General features: G+C 49.8%; 2 protein-coding genes across 2 annotated transcripts in view; one reads left to right on the plus strand and one right to left on the minus strand.

The window, feature by feature from the left end:
- Positions 1–6,957: 6,957 nt before the first annotated feature.
- On the minus strand, positions 6,958–8,135 carry LOC130531891 (proteinase-activated receptor 4-like). The gene is given in 6 exon segments (XM_057044068.1): positions 6,958–7,214; positions 7,217–7,383; positions 7,385–7,538; positions 7,582–7,656; positions 7,944–8,046; positions 8,094–8,135. Coding segments are annotated over 6 exon segments (798 nt in total).
- A 1,622-nt stretch (positions 8,136–9,757) lies between these two features.
- rnf130 (ring finger protein 130) overlaps positions 9,758–12,500 on the plus strand; it is a 9,967-nt gene continuing 7,224 nt past the window's right edge. Inside the window, exons 1-3 of the mRNA XM_057043615.1 lie at positions 9,758–9,972; positions 10,464–10,752; positions 11,792–11,983. Of these exons, the coding sequence (XP_056899595.1) occupies positions 10,488–10,752; positions 11,792–11,983 (457 nt within the window). The 5' untranslated portion in view covers positions 9,758–9,972; positions 10,464–10,487. The remainder of the gene's footprint in view (positions 9,973–10,463; positions 10,753–11,791; positions 11,984–12,500) is intronic.

The following is a 12,500-nucleotide window of genomic DNA, read 5'->3' on the forward strand; positions in this document are numbered from 1 at the left end:
TGAGGGGCAGCAGACAAAAGACGGCCAACTTCACGCTGACCTCATGGTTGCGCATGAGGTGTTGTGACTTCCCTGAACGTGGAATTAATAGACAAACTGCTACACTTGAGCCCTTTTTGCACCGGAAGGATGTTTGTAGTTCCTATAGGGAAGGATCCTGGAACGCTTCGTTCTAGACGGAGTAACTCTGTTAGCTGCTACCTCAGAGCAGCGTCTCCATTCATAGGAACCCTTAGTGACCCAGGTCTACTTTGGTTGGTCCAACTTGCAAGTCACACCTACTTTTGCACAAGCGGCGCACTATTTTTAAAAGATGTGGACTTTGACAGCAAAACACTTTTTACTCTGCCTGTGGTGCAGATCCTCGTCTCCTCTGAACGAGTCCAACCTCATCTTGATATACTGTCAGAGCCATTCCATTTCAACCCGGTAAGACTCAACTGGACCAGTCCTCCTTTGTTGTTACTGGCGCTAAAGTTAAGTGACATCAGCCAGCGTCTCCATGCCCACGTCTCTCCTGACCCATCTCTACCAGGACCAGCGTCTCCATGTCCACGTCTCTCCTGACCCATCTCTACCAGGACCAGCGTCTCCATGCCCACGTCTCTCCTGACCCATCTCTACCAGGACCAGCGTCTCCATGCCCACGTCTCTCCTGACCCATCTCTACCAGGACCAGCGTCTCCATGTCCACGTCTCTCCTGACCCATCTCTACCAGAACCAGCGTCTCCATGCCCACGTCTCTCCTGACCCATCTCTACCAGGACCAGCGTCTCCATGCCCACGTCTCTCCTGACCCATCTCTACCAGGACCAGCGTCTCCATGTCCACGTCTCTCCTGACCCATCTCTACCAGGACCAGCGTCTCCATGCCCACGTCTCTCCTGACCCTTTACCAGGACCAGCGTCTCCATGCCCACGTCTCTCCTGACCCATCTCTACCAGGACCAGCGTCTCCATGCCCACGTCTCTCCTGACCCATCTCTACCAGGACCAGCGTCTCCATGTCCACGTCTCTCCTGACCCATCTCTACCAGGACCAGCGTCTCCATGCCCACGTCTCTCCTGACCCATCTCTACCAGGACCAGCGTCTCCATGCCCACGTCTCTCCTGACCCATCTCTACCAGGACCAGCGTCTCCATGTCCACGTCTCTCCTGACCCATCTCTACCAGGACCAGCGTCTCCATGCCCACGTCTCTCCTGACCCATCTCTACCAGGACCAGCGTCTCCATGCCCACGTCTCTCCTGACCCATCTCTACCAGGACCAGCGTCTGAATGCCCACGTCTCTCCTGACCCATCTCTACCAGGACCAGCGTCTCCATGCCCACGTCTCTCCTGACCCATCTCTACCAGGACCAGCGTCTCCATGCCCACGTCTCTCCTGACCCATCTCTACCAGGACCAGCGTCTCCATGCCCACGTCTCTCCTGACCCATCTCTACCAGGACCAGCGTCTCCATGCCCACGTCTCTCCTGACCCATCTCTACCAGGACCAGCGTCTCCATGCCCACGTCTCTCCTGACCCATCTCTACCAGGACCAGCGTCTCCATGCCCACGTCTCTCCTGACCCATCTCTACCAGGACCAGCGTCTCCATGCCCACGTCTCTCCTGACCCATCTCTACCAGGACCAGCGTCTCCATGCCCACGTCTCTCCTGACCCATCTCTACCAGGACCAGCGTCTCCATGCCCACGTCTCTCCTGACCACCATCTCACCAGGGACCAGCGTCTTCCATGCCCACGTCTCTCCTGACCCACCATCTCTACCAGGACCAGCGTCTCCATGCCCACGTCTCTCCTGACCCATCTCTACCAGGACCAGCGTCTCCATGTCCACGTCTCTCCTGACCCATCTCTACCAGGACCAGCGTCTCCATGCCCACGTCTCTCCTGACCCATCTCTACCAGGACCAGTCCGTTCTCTCCACTAGGCCCCACGTCTCTCCTGACCCATCTCTACCAGGACCAGCGTCTCCATGTCCACGTCTCTCCTGACCCATCTCTACCAGGACCAGCGTCTCCATGCCCCGTCTCTCCTGACCCATCTCTACCAGGACCAGCGTCTCCATGTCCACGTCTCTCCTGACCCATCTCTACCAGGACCAGCGTCTCCATGCCCACGTCTCTCCTGACCCATCTCTACCAGGACCAGCGTCTCCATGTCCACGTCTCTCCTGACCCATCTCTACCAGCGGACCAGCGTCTTTTCTCAGCGTCTCCATGTCCACGTCTCTCCTGACCCATCTCTACCAGGACCAGCGTCTCCATGCCCACGTCTCTCCTGACCCATCTCTACCAGGACCAGCGTCTCCATGCCCACGTCTCTCCTGACCCATCTCTACCAGGACCAGCGTCTCCATGCCCACGTCTCTCCTGACCCATCTCTACCAGGACCAGCGTCTCCATGCCCACGTCTCTCCTGAACCCCCCCCCATCTCTAGGACCAGCGTCTCCATGCCCACGTCTCTCCTGACCCATCTCTACCAGGACCAGCGTCTCCATGCCCACGTCTCTCCTGACCCATCTCTACCAGGACCAGCGTCTCCATGCCACGTCTCTCCTGACCATCTCTACCAGGACCAGCGTCTCCATGCCCACGTCTCTCCTGACCCATCTCTACCAGGACCAGCGTCTCCATGCCCACGTCTCTCCTGAACCCATCTCTACCAGGACCAGCGTCTCCATGCCCAGTCTCTCCTGACCCATCTCTACCAGGACCAGCGTCTCCATGCCCACGTCTCTCCTGACCCATCTCTACCAGGACCAGCGTCTCCATGCCCACGTCTCTCCTGACCCATCTCTACAGGACCAGCGTCTCCATGCCCACGGTCTCTCCTGACCATCTCTACCAGGACCAGCGTCTCCATGCCCACGTCTCTCCTGACCATCTCTACCAGGACCAGCGTCTCCATGCCCACCTCTCCTGACCCATCTCTACCAGGACCAGCGGTCTCCATGCCACGTCTCTCCTGACCCATCTCTACCAGGACCAGCGTCTCCATGCCACGTCTCTCCTGACCCATCTACCAGGACCAGCGTCTCCATGCCCAGTCTCTCCTGACCCATCTCTACCAGGACCAGCGTCTCCATGCCCACGTCTCTCCTGACCCATCTCTACCAGGACCAGCGTCTCTCCATGCCACACGTCTCTGACCCATAAACACAAGTATCTCGCCTACCACACTCCCAAATCTCGCACTGCTCTACTTTTCCCCACCTCCACCGGGTCACTGCTTGGTGCAAATTTACTGTGTCTCAGAAACTGGATCTGCTTTGAGGGCTGCTTCTTCTTGGCTGGTTCTGAATGTGCTCCTGTAATTTCCGAGATGCTGCTTGCTCTCTTAACAATTTTAAAACCAGGGAGAGCTCTGACCCAAGGACAGTTTTTTCTATTCCAGTTCTCTGAAACATACACTAAACCAAATTAGTCACTATACTAAATAAAGGCTGAAAACAGAGGCTGGTCCTAAACGCTGCTGTTTGCAGATTCAGCAGAGATGACGTCTCACAGAAACTCGTGTGTAGGGTGATCGATGTCGTCTGCAGGTTATCCTGGTGGACCCCCATATAAGTCAGAGCTCCAGATCAGACTGAGGCCTCCGGCTCTTTCTGAGGCAGTGGCATCAGACAACTGGACAAAACAGAGAATAGCTAGCAACAAACCCGTTTTCAACCTAAGAGTTTCTGTTCCATCATAGCATTTACTCATTATCAGTAAATCAGGCACTAGAACTTCCCGTGTTCACACAGCTCCTCGAGCAGGTTTGGGGCCACCAGTGAAGAGCCTGGCGTGGGGGAGGGGCTTCATCCTGACTGAAGGCTTTCTGTTTGGACAAAAGAATCTAATTGAGAACAAACTGTCAGTGCAGGACACAAGACCATGACTGGAGGAGGGGCTGCTCCAGGCAGAAGGCCAACACTGGAGACCTGGCCAACTCCTGGCCCCCCAGGCTTAGTCCATCAGAGGCCCTGGGCCCCTCCAGGGTCCTCCAAGGTCCTCAGGCCACTTGTGAGTGATACAAGAGGTTGCAGACGATAACACGGGCTGTGACCTAAACACAAAAGGTTTTCACAGGACGATCTCACCCACAACAAGAGAGTGCAGGGGGGAAGGGGGGTGGGTCCTCAGGAGGGGTTTGATTCTTCACAGTTAATCACTTTGAAACTGATCTGTGGTCTGAAAACTGAAGCCTTGTTGATGGTCTCAGGGAGACTGAACCTGCCCCACCGAGAGTTGAATGAAGATTCAAACTTTGGTAAGAACACAAACACCCAAATATTGCTCTGTTGTCATGGTTACAACTTTATTTGCAACTTTTAAGTATTTCCAAAAGTATTTTTACCAGTCTTGTTTTATTTAGATTTTCTATTCAGCAACTAGGAGCAGCACAGCTTCCCAGCTCGCTCTGAGGTCCCTGGTCACGTGTGACGTCTGGGGGATGGAGGAAGATGAGAAGGTCTCCTCAGCCAGATTACTCCTTGTTTTTAAAGCACCGTAGAAAATGCTGTTCCTACTGCATCTACAATGAGACTGAGAGTGTGTAGAGGTGCCCAGCAGGACGGTGATATGTCGGGTACGGGAAAGGGACAGGAAGTGGACCTCAGGACTGAGTAGATTTCAGGACCAGGCTATGGACAGACCACATATGGACAAGATCACAAATCGCTCTCTTGCTTCCTGATGTTGCTGGTTACTCGTGGTAGGCCAGTCCAAACATGATCTGGACACTTGGTTGGACCCAACAGGTCTGATCCAGGAGCTGTGGTGCTCTTCACAGACCTTTTTGTCGACTGTGTGAACAAAGTTCCTCAGTCATCTCACTGATTTTCTGTGACAAAAGAGCGAAAACACACCGAGGAGCAGCACTTGAGTCTGAGAGTCTGTTCACCAACAACCAGCCAATCAGAGCTCACTTTCAGCCATCAGCCACTCTGCTCTGAAGGAATTCTGTGACATCAGCGCAGACAACCCATCTTCATCCTCGTGATGCAGAAATCGTTGTCCTGTGATAGGTTGAAGAACAAGCCAACAGGTTTTTGTCAGTATGCAGAACGTGCGCTCTTCACGCCCGATCCTGGGGCGTTCGATCCCCTCCCCCACCACCCCAATTGTGTCCTGACAAAGCAAAAAACTTTTCTATAGTTTTTCTGCTGTGTATGTTGGGCATGGGCACATGCACACGCACGTGCACGTGCACATACACGGGGGGGTTCAAAGGCGGGGGAGAAAAAGACGGACAGATGGAGTAATTGTGACTGTGAGGGAGACATCTGTGGAGATGGAGACAGACAGAGAGATGGACAGCAAGACAGGAAGAGAGACAACAAATTTAAATTGGAGATAAAATTGATTTGGAATCAAAGAAACAAATGATCTCTTTCTCTCTGTCACACACACACACACACACACACACACACACACACATCCTCTTAATGTAATCTTAAGCATCCCAAAACTCGCCATCCTGATCTAAACCTAGTTTGAACCTAAAATCAGGCCTTACTCTTCCAACACTCATATATACACAATAGGAAGATGTGCATGTATGTAAATATGTAACAAGTACAAGAACACACACACACACACACACTTGATTTTTCCTGCTCAAATATGTTTTGTGCAGAACTATTTAGACATATATAGACATATATTCTGGAAATCATTCCAGTGGACAATAAAAGATCAGGATGTGATCTAATCTCTACACAGCTATTTTTCTTCTGTCATCTACATTTTCTTTCATCACATTTTTCATCGTGTGGAGATTAAGCGGTATATGGACGCCACCATGACTCTGGTGAAGATAAGAGCGAGTCTGGAGTCCATGAAGATCAGCAGATTTCATAAACGGTTTCTCTGTAGATACCTTCAGAATACAGCTCCATACAGCTCAGAATTCATCGTGTGCTTCTGGCAGCAGCCGCATGATCAATAAATGACAGACAGGGCATCTTCAGTGTCGGCTGCTCTCTTCAGGTCAGTCACCTCTGAACAGGACACAAAGCCTGCAGTCAAAGGAAAGGGCCAAATCTCTCCACAGTCCACTGAGAAGAGCTCTTTGTGTGTCAGAGACACCACACAGGAAGCTTTTCTGAAGCCATTTAGGAATGATTAATCCCTCAAACCCCCCTAAATGATCCAAACCCTGTTTGATCCAGGAGTGGAGGTGAGTTTAGACACCTCCACCTGTGGACCAATCAGAGGTGACAATTGAAAGCCTGTGATAATGTAAATCGCAGCATTTTTTAAAATACCAAACTTAGATTGGTCATCATTATTTTCAAATCAATTCAGAGGAGTGAGATGAAAAAGAGAGAAGACATAGAGGAGAAATTAGAGAAGATGGAGAAGGTGTAGATGGTTGGTTGATCACTACCACAAGGTCTTCAAAATATGTTTTAGTCGTTCCTGTGGCACCTGGACTCACCTGGTGATATCACATCAGCAGGTGTGTGTAGCCTCTGGGTGATTAGTGACATAGTGAGGACCTGCGTAGGTGCATGTATTTATGTGATCAGTTTTCCTGGTGAATGGATCAGTGGACCAGGGGTCATTCTGGGATCAGAGCTAATTCATTCAGGAAATCCATCTTCTTTGTTGGTTGTCTTCTTGTCACTGTGAATTCCTGTCGACAGCTTCTTCTCTGCTTCTTAATTCCTTCTTCGCCGCTTCAGTGAGCGCAGAGGTGAAAACAGCTTCGAGAACATTAGCTTTTCTCAGAGCGCCGTATTTCTAATCTCCTGTCAGAAAGACAATGCAGAAAACATGAAAACAACTTTCACACCTTCCACTTAGTCCACGCACAAACGGTTCTAAATGAATTTTGAATGTTGAACCATTCATAACTTATTTCCTGCTTCACGTCTAAAAGATTCCCTCATTTATCCTGAGGTTGACAGCTGGTGCATCATGTGATCAAGCTGCCTCTGATGCTGCACATTAGCTTTCAGCTACATTTTTGTCCTCGATGAAGAATATGACACATTGTTTTTGTGTGATCGGGACTGTCTTGACTGTTGCTGTGGCAACACAGGACCCTGCTGGCTTTGTCCCGGAAATCAGCTGAAACCAAGTAGAAGATTACTGGGTCAGTGCAGCTGTTATAGGTGCTAAATGCTAAACTAACCATGTGTTCCTTGCCATCTCCATCTAGGGAACTGTCACTATAGGTGAGCACTAGAAGGATATAGCTAGGCAACAAGGCAGGATCAGAACTGTTACCCACAGTGCACGGCTGTCGTGCTGGCGTTGCACGAGCAGTGTGTGCAGGATGGCACCGTGACACAACACCATGACAATTAAGAGAAGCAGGAAACAGAAAATAAACAAGGTCACAAAGTCGTTCTGCTGTTCCTCCTCAGGAAATGCATCAGCTGTGGATCTGTGGCTTTTCCAAGACACATGTCTGCTGTGACACCAGCAGCGCTAGCATAGCAGCCAACGCTAGCAGCTGCACGACCACTGTCATGTATAGAGAGGACCGTCTACTGCGGAGCACCTCCGCCCCAAACGGGTGAACCACAGAAAAAGTGGAATGGCCGTGCCAGCAGCACCGGGCACTCTGCCTCACCCTGGATCTCCTTCAGCTGCCTCTCCTTCAGTGTGCTGATGTTACATGAAGTCTTCAGGCAAAAGGTCCTCAGACCTACAGAGACCAGAGACCAAAGAATCACCTTCAGAAGCTAAGAAGGCCTCTGGACTTCTGGGTAGCGACTCAACTGGGTGAGTTATTTGATGTCGTGTCTCCCCCTGGTGGTTGTTAATAACACTGACAGCCCAGGTACTATCTTAATACAGTGTTAAAGGCAGTACTGCTTTAGTCGTCTCGCAAACAAGAAACAATTTTATTTGCTTTATTTTATGAGCTCCCTTTTCTGTTTGTAAGATGCAGGTGAATCCAACATGTTGGATATTTAATAAAGAAGAATTTACGGACAGATATATTGAAACCGTCACCTGGCTGCAAAACCCCTGAGATGCTGCAGATGGAAGACAGCAAAAAGACAAAAAACAATATTCCAGAACTTCTCCAACACTGCTGTTACACTCTTGTGGAGATAAACACCACAATAGTTCATGTACTTGTGTTCCAGGAAGTTTACAGTCCAACAGGCTGTTCTTCATCTATCATCTGCTAGATGACACACCTCAAATGCTGATGCAGTCCAGATGTGTGTGTGTGTGCGTGCGTGTGTGTGTGTGTGTGTGTGTGCACGCGCGCGTGCGTGTGAATTTTATGAAACAGGAAGTGATTCCCTTGTCAGCAGCACATACAGCAACATGCAAACACAATCTTTTCAGAGACATTGTATGTTCTAAAACTGGGACACTCAGTCTTATCCTGATCCTGATCCTGATCCTGATCCTGATCCTGGCCTTCCTGTCTGGAACAACAGCTGGATTTCTGTTCACATGTTCTGTGACATGTTCAGTCTGCAGGAAGTAGCAGAAGGTAAACAATCCTGTGTCCAGGCTGGTGATGGAACTCACCTATACGAGCACACATGAAACACCAACTTTGGAATCAGGGTCATCAATTGTTCCCCCCCAAAAAAACTAGTGTACTCTTGACTGTTATTGACACGGTTTAATTAAACCGCTGCTTAGTATTAGGGTAAGGGTGGTTAAGGTTAGAGGGTTAGGGTTAGGGTTAGGGTTAGGGTTAGGGTTAGGGTTAGGGTTAGGGTTAGAGGTTAGGGTTAGGGTTAGGGTTGGGGTTAGGGTTAGGGTTAGTTAGGGTTAGGTTCTGGTTAGGGTTAGGGTTAGGGTTAGGGTTAGGGTTAGGTTAGGGTTAGGGTTAGAGGTTAGGTTAGGGGTTAGTTAGGGTTAGGGTTGGGGTTGGGGTTGGGGTTGGGGTTAGGGTTAGTTAGGGTTAGAGGGTTAGGGTTAGGGTTAGGGTTGGGGTTAGGGTTAGGGTTAGGGTTGGGGTTAGGTTAGTTAGGGTTAGGGTTAGGGTTAGGGGTAGGTTAGGGTTAGGGTTAGGGTTAGTTAGGGTTAGGGTTAGGTTAGAGTTAGGGTTGGATTAGGGTTAGGGTTCGGGTTAGGGTTCGGGTTAGTTAGGGTTAGGGTTAGGTTGGGGTTAGGGTTGGGGTTAGGGTTAGGTTAGGGTTAGGGTTAGGTTAGGGTTGGGGTTAGGGTTAGGGTTAGGGTTAGGGTCAGGGTCAGGGTCAGGGTTGGGGTTAGGGTTAGGGTTAGGGTTGGGGTTAGGGTTGGGGTTAGGGTTAGGGTTAGAGGGTTAGGGTCAGGGTCAGGGTCAGGGTTAGGGATAGGGTTAGGGTTAGAGGGTTAGGGTTAGGGTCAGGGTTAGGGTGGGGTTAGGGTTAGGGTTAGGGTTAGGTTAGGGTTAGGGTGGGGTTAGGGTTAGGGTTAGAGGGTTAGGGTCAGGGTCAGGGTCAGGGTTGGGGTTAGGGTTAGGTTAGGGTTGGGGTTAGGGTTAGAGGGTTAGGGTAGGGTTAGGGTTAGGGTCAGGTTAGGGTTAGGGTTAGGGTCAGGGTCAGGGTTAGGGTTGGGGTTAGGGTTAGGGTTAGGGTTAGAGGGTTAGGGTCAGGGTCAGGGTTAGGGTTAGGGTTAGGGTTAGGGTTGGGGTTGCGGTTAGGGTTAGGGTGTTGTTATCGTTGTTCCGGGATGATCTCCCCACTGCAGAATCTGTTATGTGATTATCGTGCAGCGCTCCATCTCTCGTCTTCTCTTGGCGCGTATCGCGATACTTGATGCAAAGCGCAGGTATGAAGGTAACGTACGCGCCACGTTGTCGCGCTTGTGCGCATGCGCAGAGCAGATGCGACCCTGGAGCCGCAGCAAATCTGCGCGGAAGAACCTGCACAACAACATCGGTACCAAAAGCAGCCTCCGAATCCAGTTGGACCTCTATCTGGGTCACAGCTACATAAGCGCGTAAGGAGAGGGTCGACAGGCGGGGGTCAGCGGACCGGAAGCCCGCCTGTCTGTCCGCCCGTTCACGGTAAGACAAAGCGAGACGGAGCCGCTGATAGAACCGCTGCGTTTGGGCGAGAACCATCGAATCCGTGCAATAAAATGTCGATGTGATCCTCCACTGACGTGGTTATCGTGGGTGGGGGTGAATCCGGTGGTGTCGGAGGATGATGGTGACGATGAGGATGGTCATCGAGGTGGCGGCGATGATGAGGAGGATCATGTTAGGATGAAGTCCGAAGCATGTCTGTAGTCACTCACATTTTAGAAATGCTCCTTATTTTAGTCAACGAATTATTACATCAACAGTCAATTCTGTTACTTACTGGTTTGTTGACATGTTTTTAAGACCGGAAAAGGGCCAGAATGACTAATTATTAATAAATAATACAATAATTATTTGGACAGTTGCAAATAATGAGCAGATGATTAAAGCAAACGATCAGTATTTCAGTATTAATATTGGATCCAGACAAAGAGGAAATGATTTGAACTCTTTTCACTTTTATCTCCTGACAGTTTGATGAAACGTCAGCCGACAACATGTCATCTCTGAGCTGGTCCCAGTCCTCAGGTCTGGTCCTGCTGCAGGTCCAGGTCCTGCTCTTGTCCTGCTCAGCATTGGCGGCCCGTTCTGACAGAAGCGTGGTGCCAGAGGACAATGTGGGTGCCACTGTGAATGCCACAGTGCTGGATGGGCGTGGAAACTTAGTCCAGGTGATGAGCAGTGCTGAGGGCAAGTACGGCCAAAACTCCCCCAAAGTGGACACGAGGGGTGTGGTCATCACACCTGCCCCGCGCAGTGGAGGTACTGACCCGTGCACAGTGAATTAGCCGCTTTGCTGCAGAAGACCACATGTTCTTTGATTTTAGCTCTGAAGAGTATTTGATTATTTCACCCTAAGAAAATGATTTCTCCATGATTTGCTAATTACACAGTTAACTGTTATTTTTGATGCTAACACGAGAAAAACACAAATTAGGGAGAAAATCCAAATATAATCACCTCTTCCTGAAATTTTCCTTCAGGTAAAGAGTTATAAATTTTCTGTGGAGTCCAAATTTGAATTTGCAATGTTAAATGAAATGTCCTCATCTTCTCTGTCTACTGGTCTCTGGAGGGCCGGCGTGCCGGTGTTTCTGGAGTGTGAGGGCTCGTTTCTGGCTCCACAGAGCTTCCGTTTACATTTGTTGTGTGACGTGGGGGTTGTGGCGGAGATAATGGTTGTAACATTTGTGGCTGTGGCAGACTTCAATGGGAGCACTGCAGAGGTTTTTATCCTCCGAAGGTCGGAGCGTTCCTGTGTCAGTGTCAGATTACAGATGGTTGAAGGACACTGCAGCTGCAGCGGCGCGCCGACTGTCTGCAGACATGTCGGAGAGGTGCAGCCATGCTCTGCAGCCAGCTGGCAGCCGTTACCAACCATGCACAAGCAGAAAGAAACAAAACCACGATCAAATCCAATCACTGGGATCATGTTTCTGGTCCCGGGTCAGCTTTCTGCCGTGTGTCACATGTTTATTCAGGGGAAGGGGGCAATAACAGAACTGGCCAATCAGGACGGAGAAAACAGAAAATATTAATGGGTAATTGATCCAAATCTACTCAGGAGAGTAGCAGCATCTATTTCCCAGTTGTTCTTATTGAGGGCATTTTAAGACCCAATAATTCACCCCTCACTTTAAAATCTATATATTCAAGATAACTAACCGTTCTGTCCACCTGCCCTCTCGCCCCTTTTTCTCCTCCTTTATCCTGGTGTCCATCAGCAGAAGCTGTATTATGTCATAAATAATTGATATAATAATAAACATGCAGTGACCATGGTTATGGTATGTATTGTCAGTGGTGGACCGACAGGGCTGTGACCCAGGCACTCGCTTCCTGGTTCCTCCTCGGACTGTCCAGTGGGTGGCGCTGTTGCAGAGAGGAAACTGCACCTTTAAAGAAAAGATCCTGAAAGCTGCCTCCTTCAATGCCACAGCCGTCCTCATCTACAACAATTCTACAGAGGAAACGGTCATGATGGGACACGAAGGTCTGACTCTAGCATGCTTCAGCAGTTTTCCACATCACTGTGTATTTTTCATATTCCGATGCAAGTTTATTGATATAGATCAGCTAAAGCAGCAGAACTAAAGAAAAACACTGATGAATATAATTTAAAAATGAATGAAATAGAAAAGAGAACTGACTTTTCTGCTCGGTTGGACAGTAAGTAGGGAGAGAAGGATTTCCTCAGGTGAGGCAGAGAGATGTTGAGGACCTGTAGCAGGAAAGAAGTGGAGATGTACTGACGGTGCCAGACGTGTGAAGATGGAAAGAGCACTTTGAAGAGCTGATGAATGAAGAAAATGAAAAAAAAACAAAGTCAGAGAGAGCTGCTATGGTTTTTTAGATCTACAGAAATCACATGACAGGAAGTGTGGTCCTGTCTGGGGACCCCAGAAGTATGTGTGATTGGTACCGGACATATTTGAAAGCCATGGGATGGTTGTGACATGTGCTGGAGGAGGTCAGGGTGTAGGTATCAGCCCTGAGCCCCTTCTTGTTGC

Source organism: Takifugu flavidus, chromosome 9 (genome assembly GCF_003711565.1).
Source record: "Takifugu flavidus isolate HTHZ2018 chromosome 9, ASM371156v2, whole genome shotgun sequence".
In the NCBI taxonomy this organism is placed as follows: domain Eukaryota; kingdom Metazoa; phylum Chordata; class Actinopteri; order Tetraodontiformes; family Tetraodontidae; genus Takifugu; species Takifugu flavidus.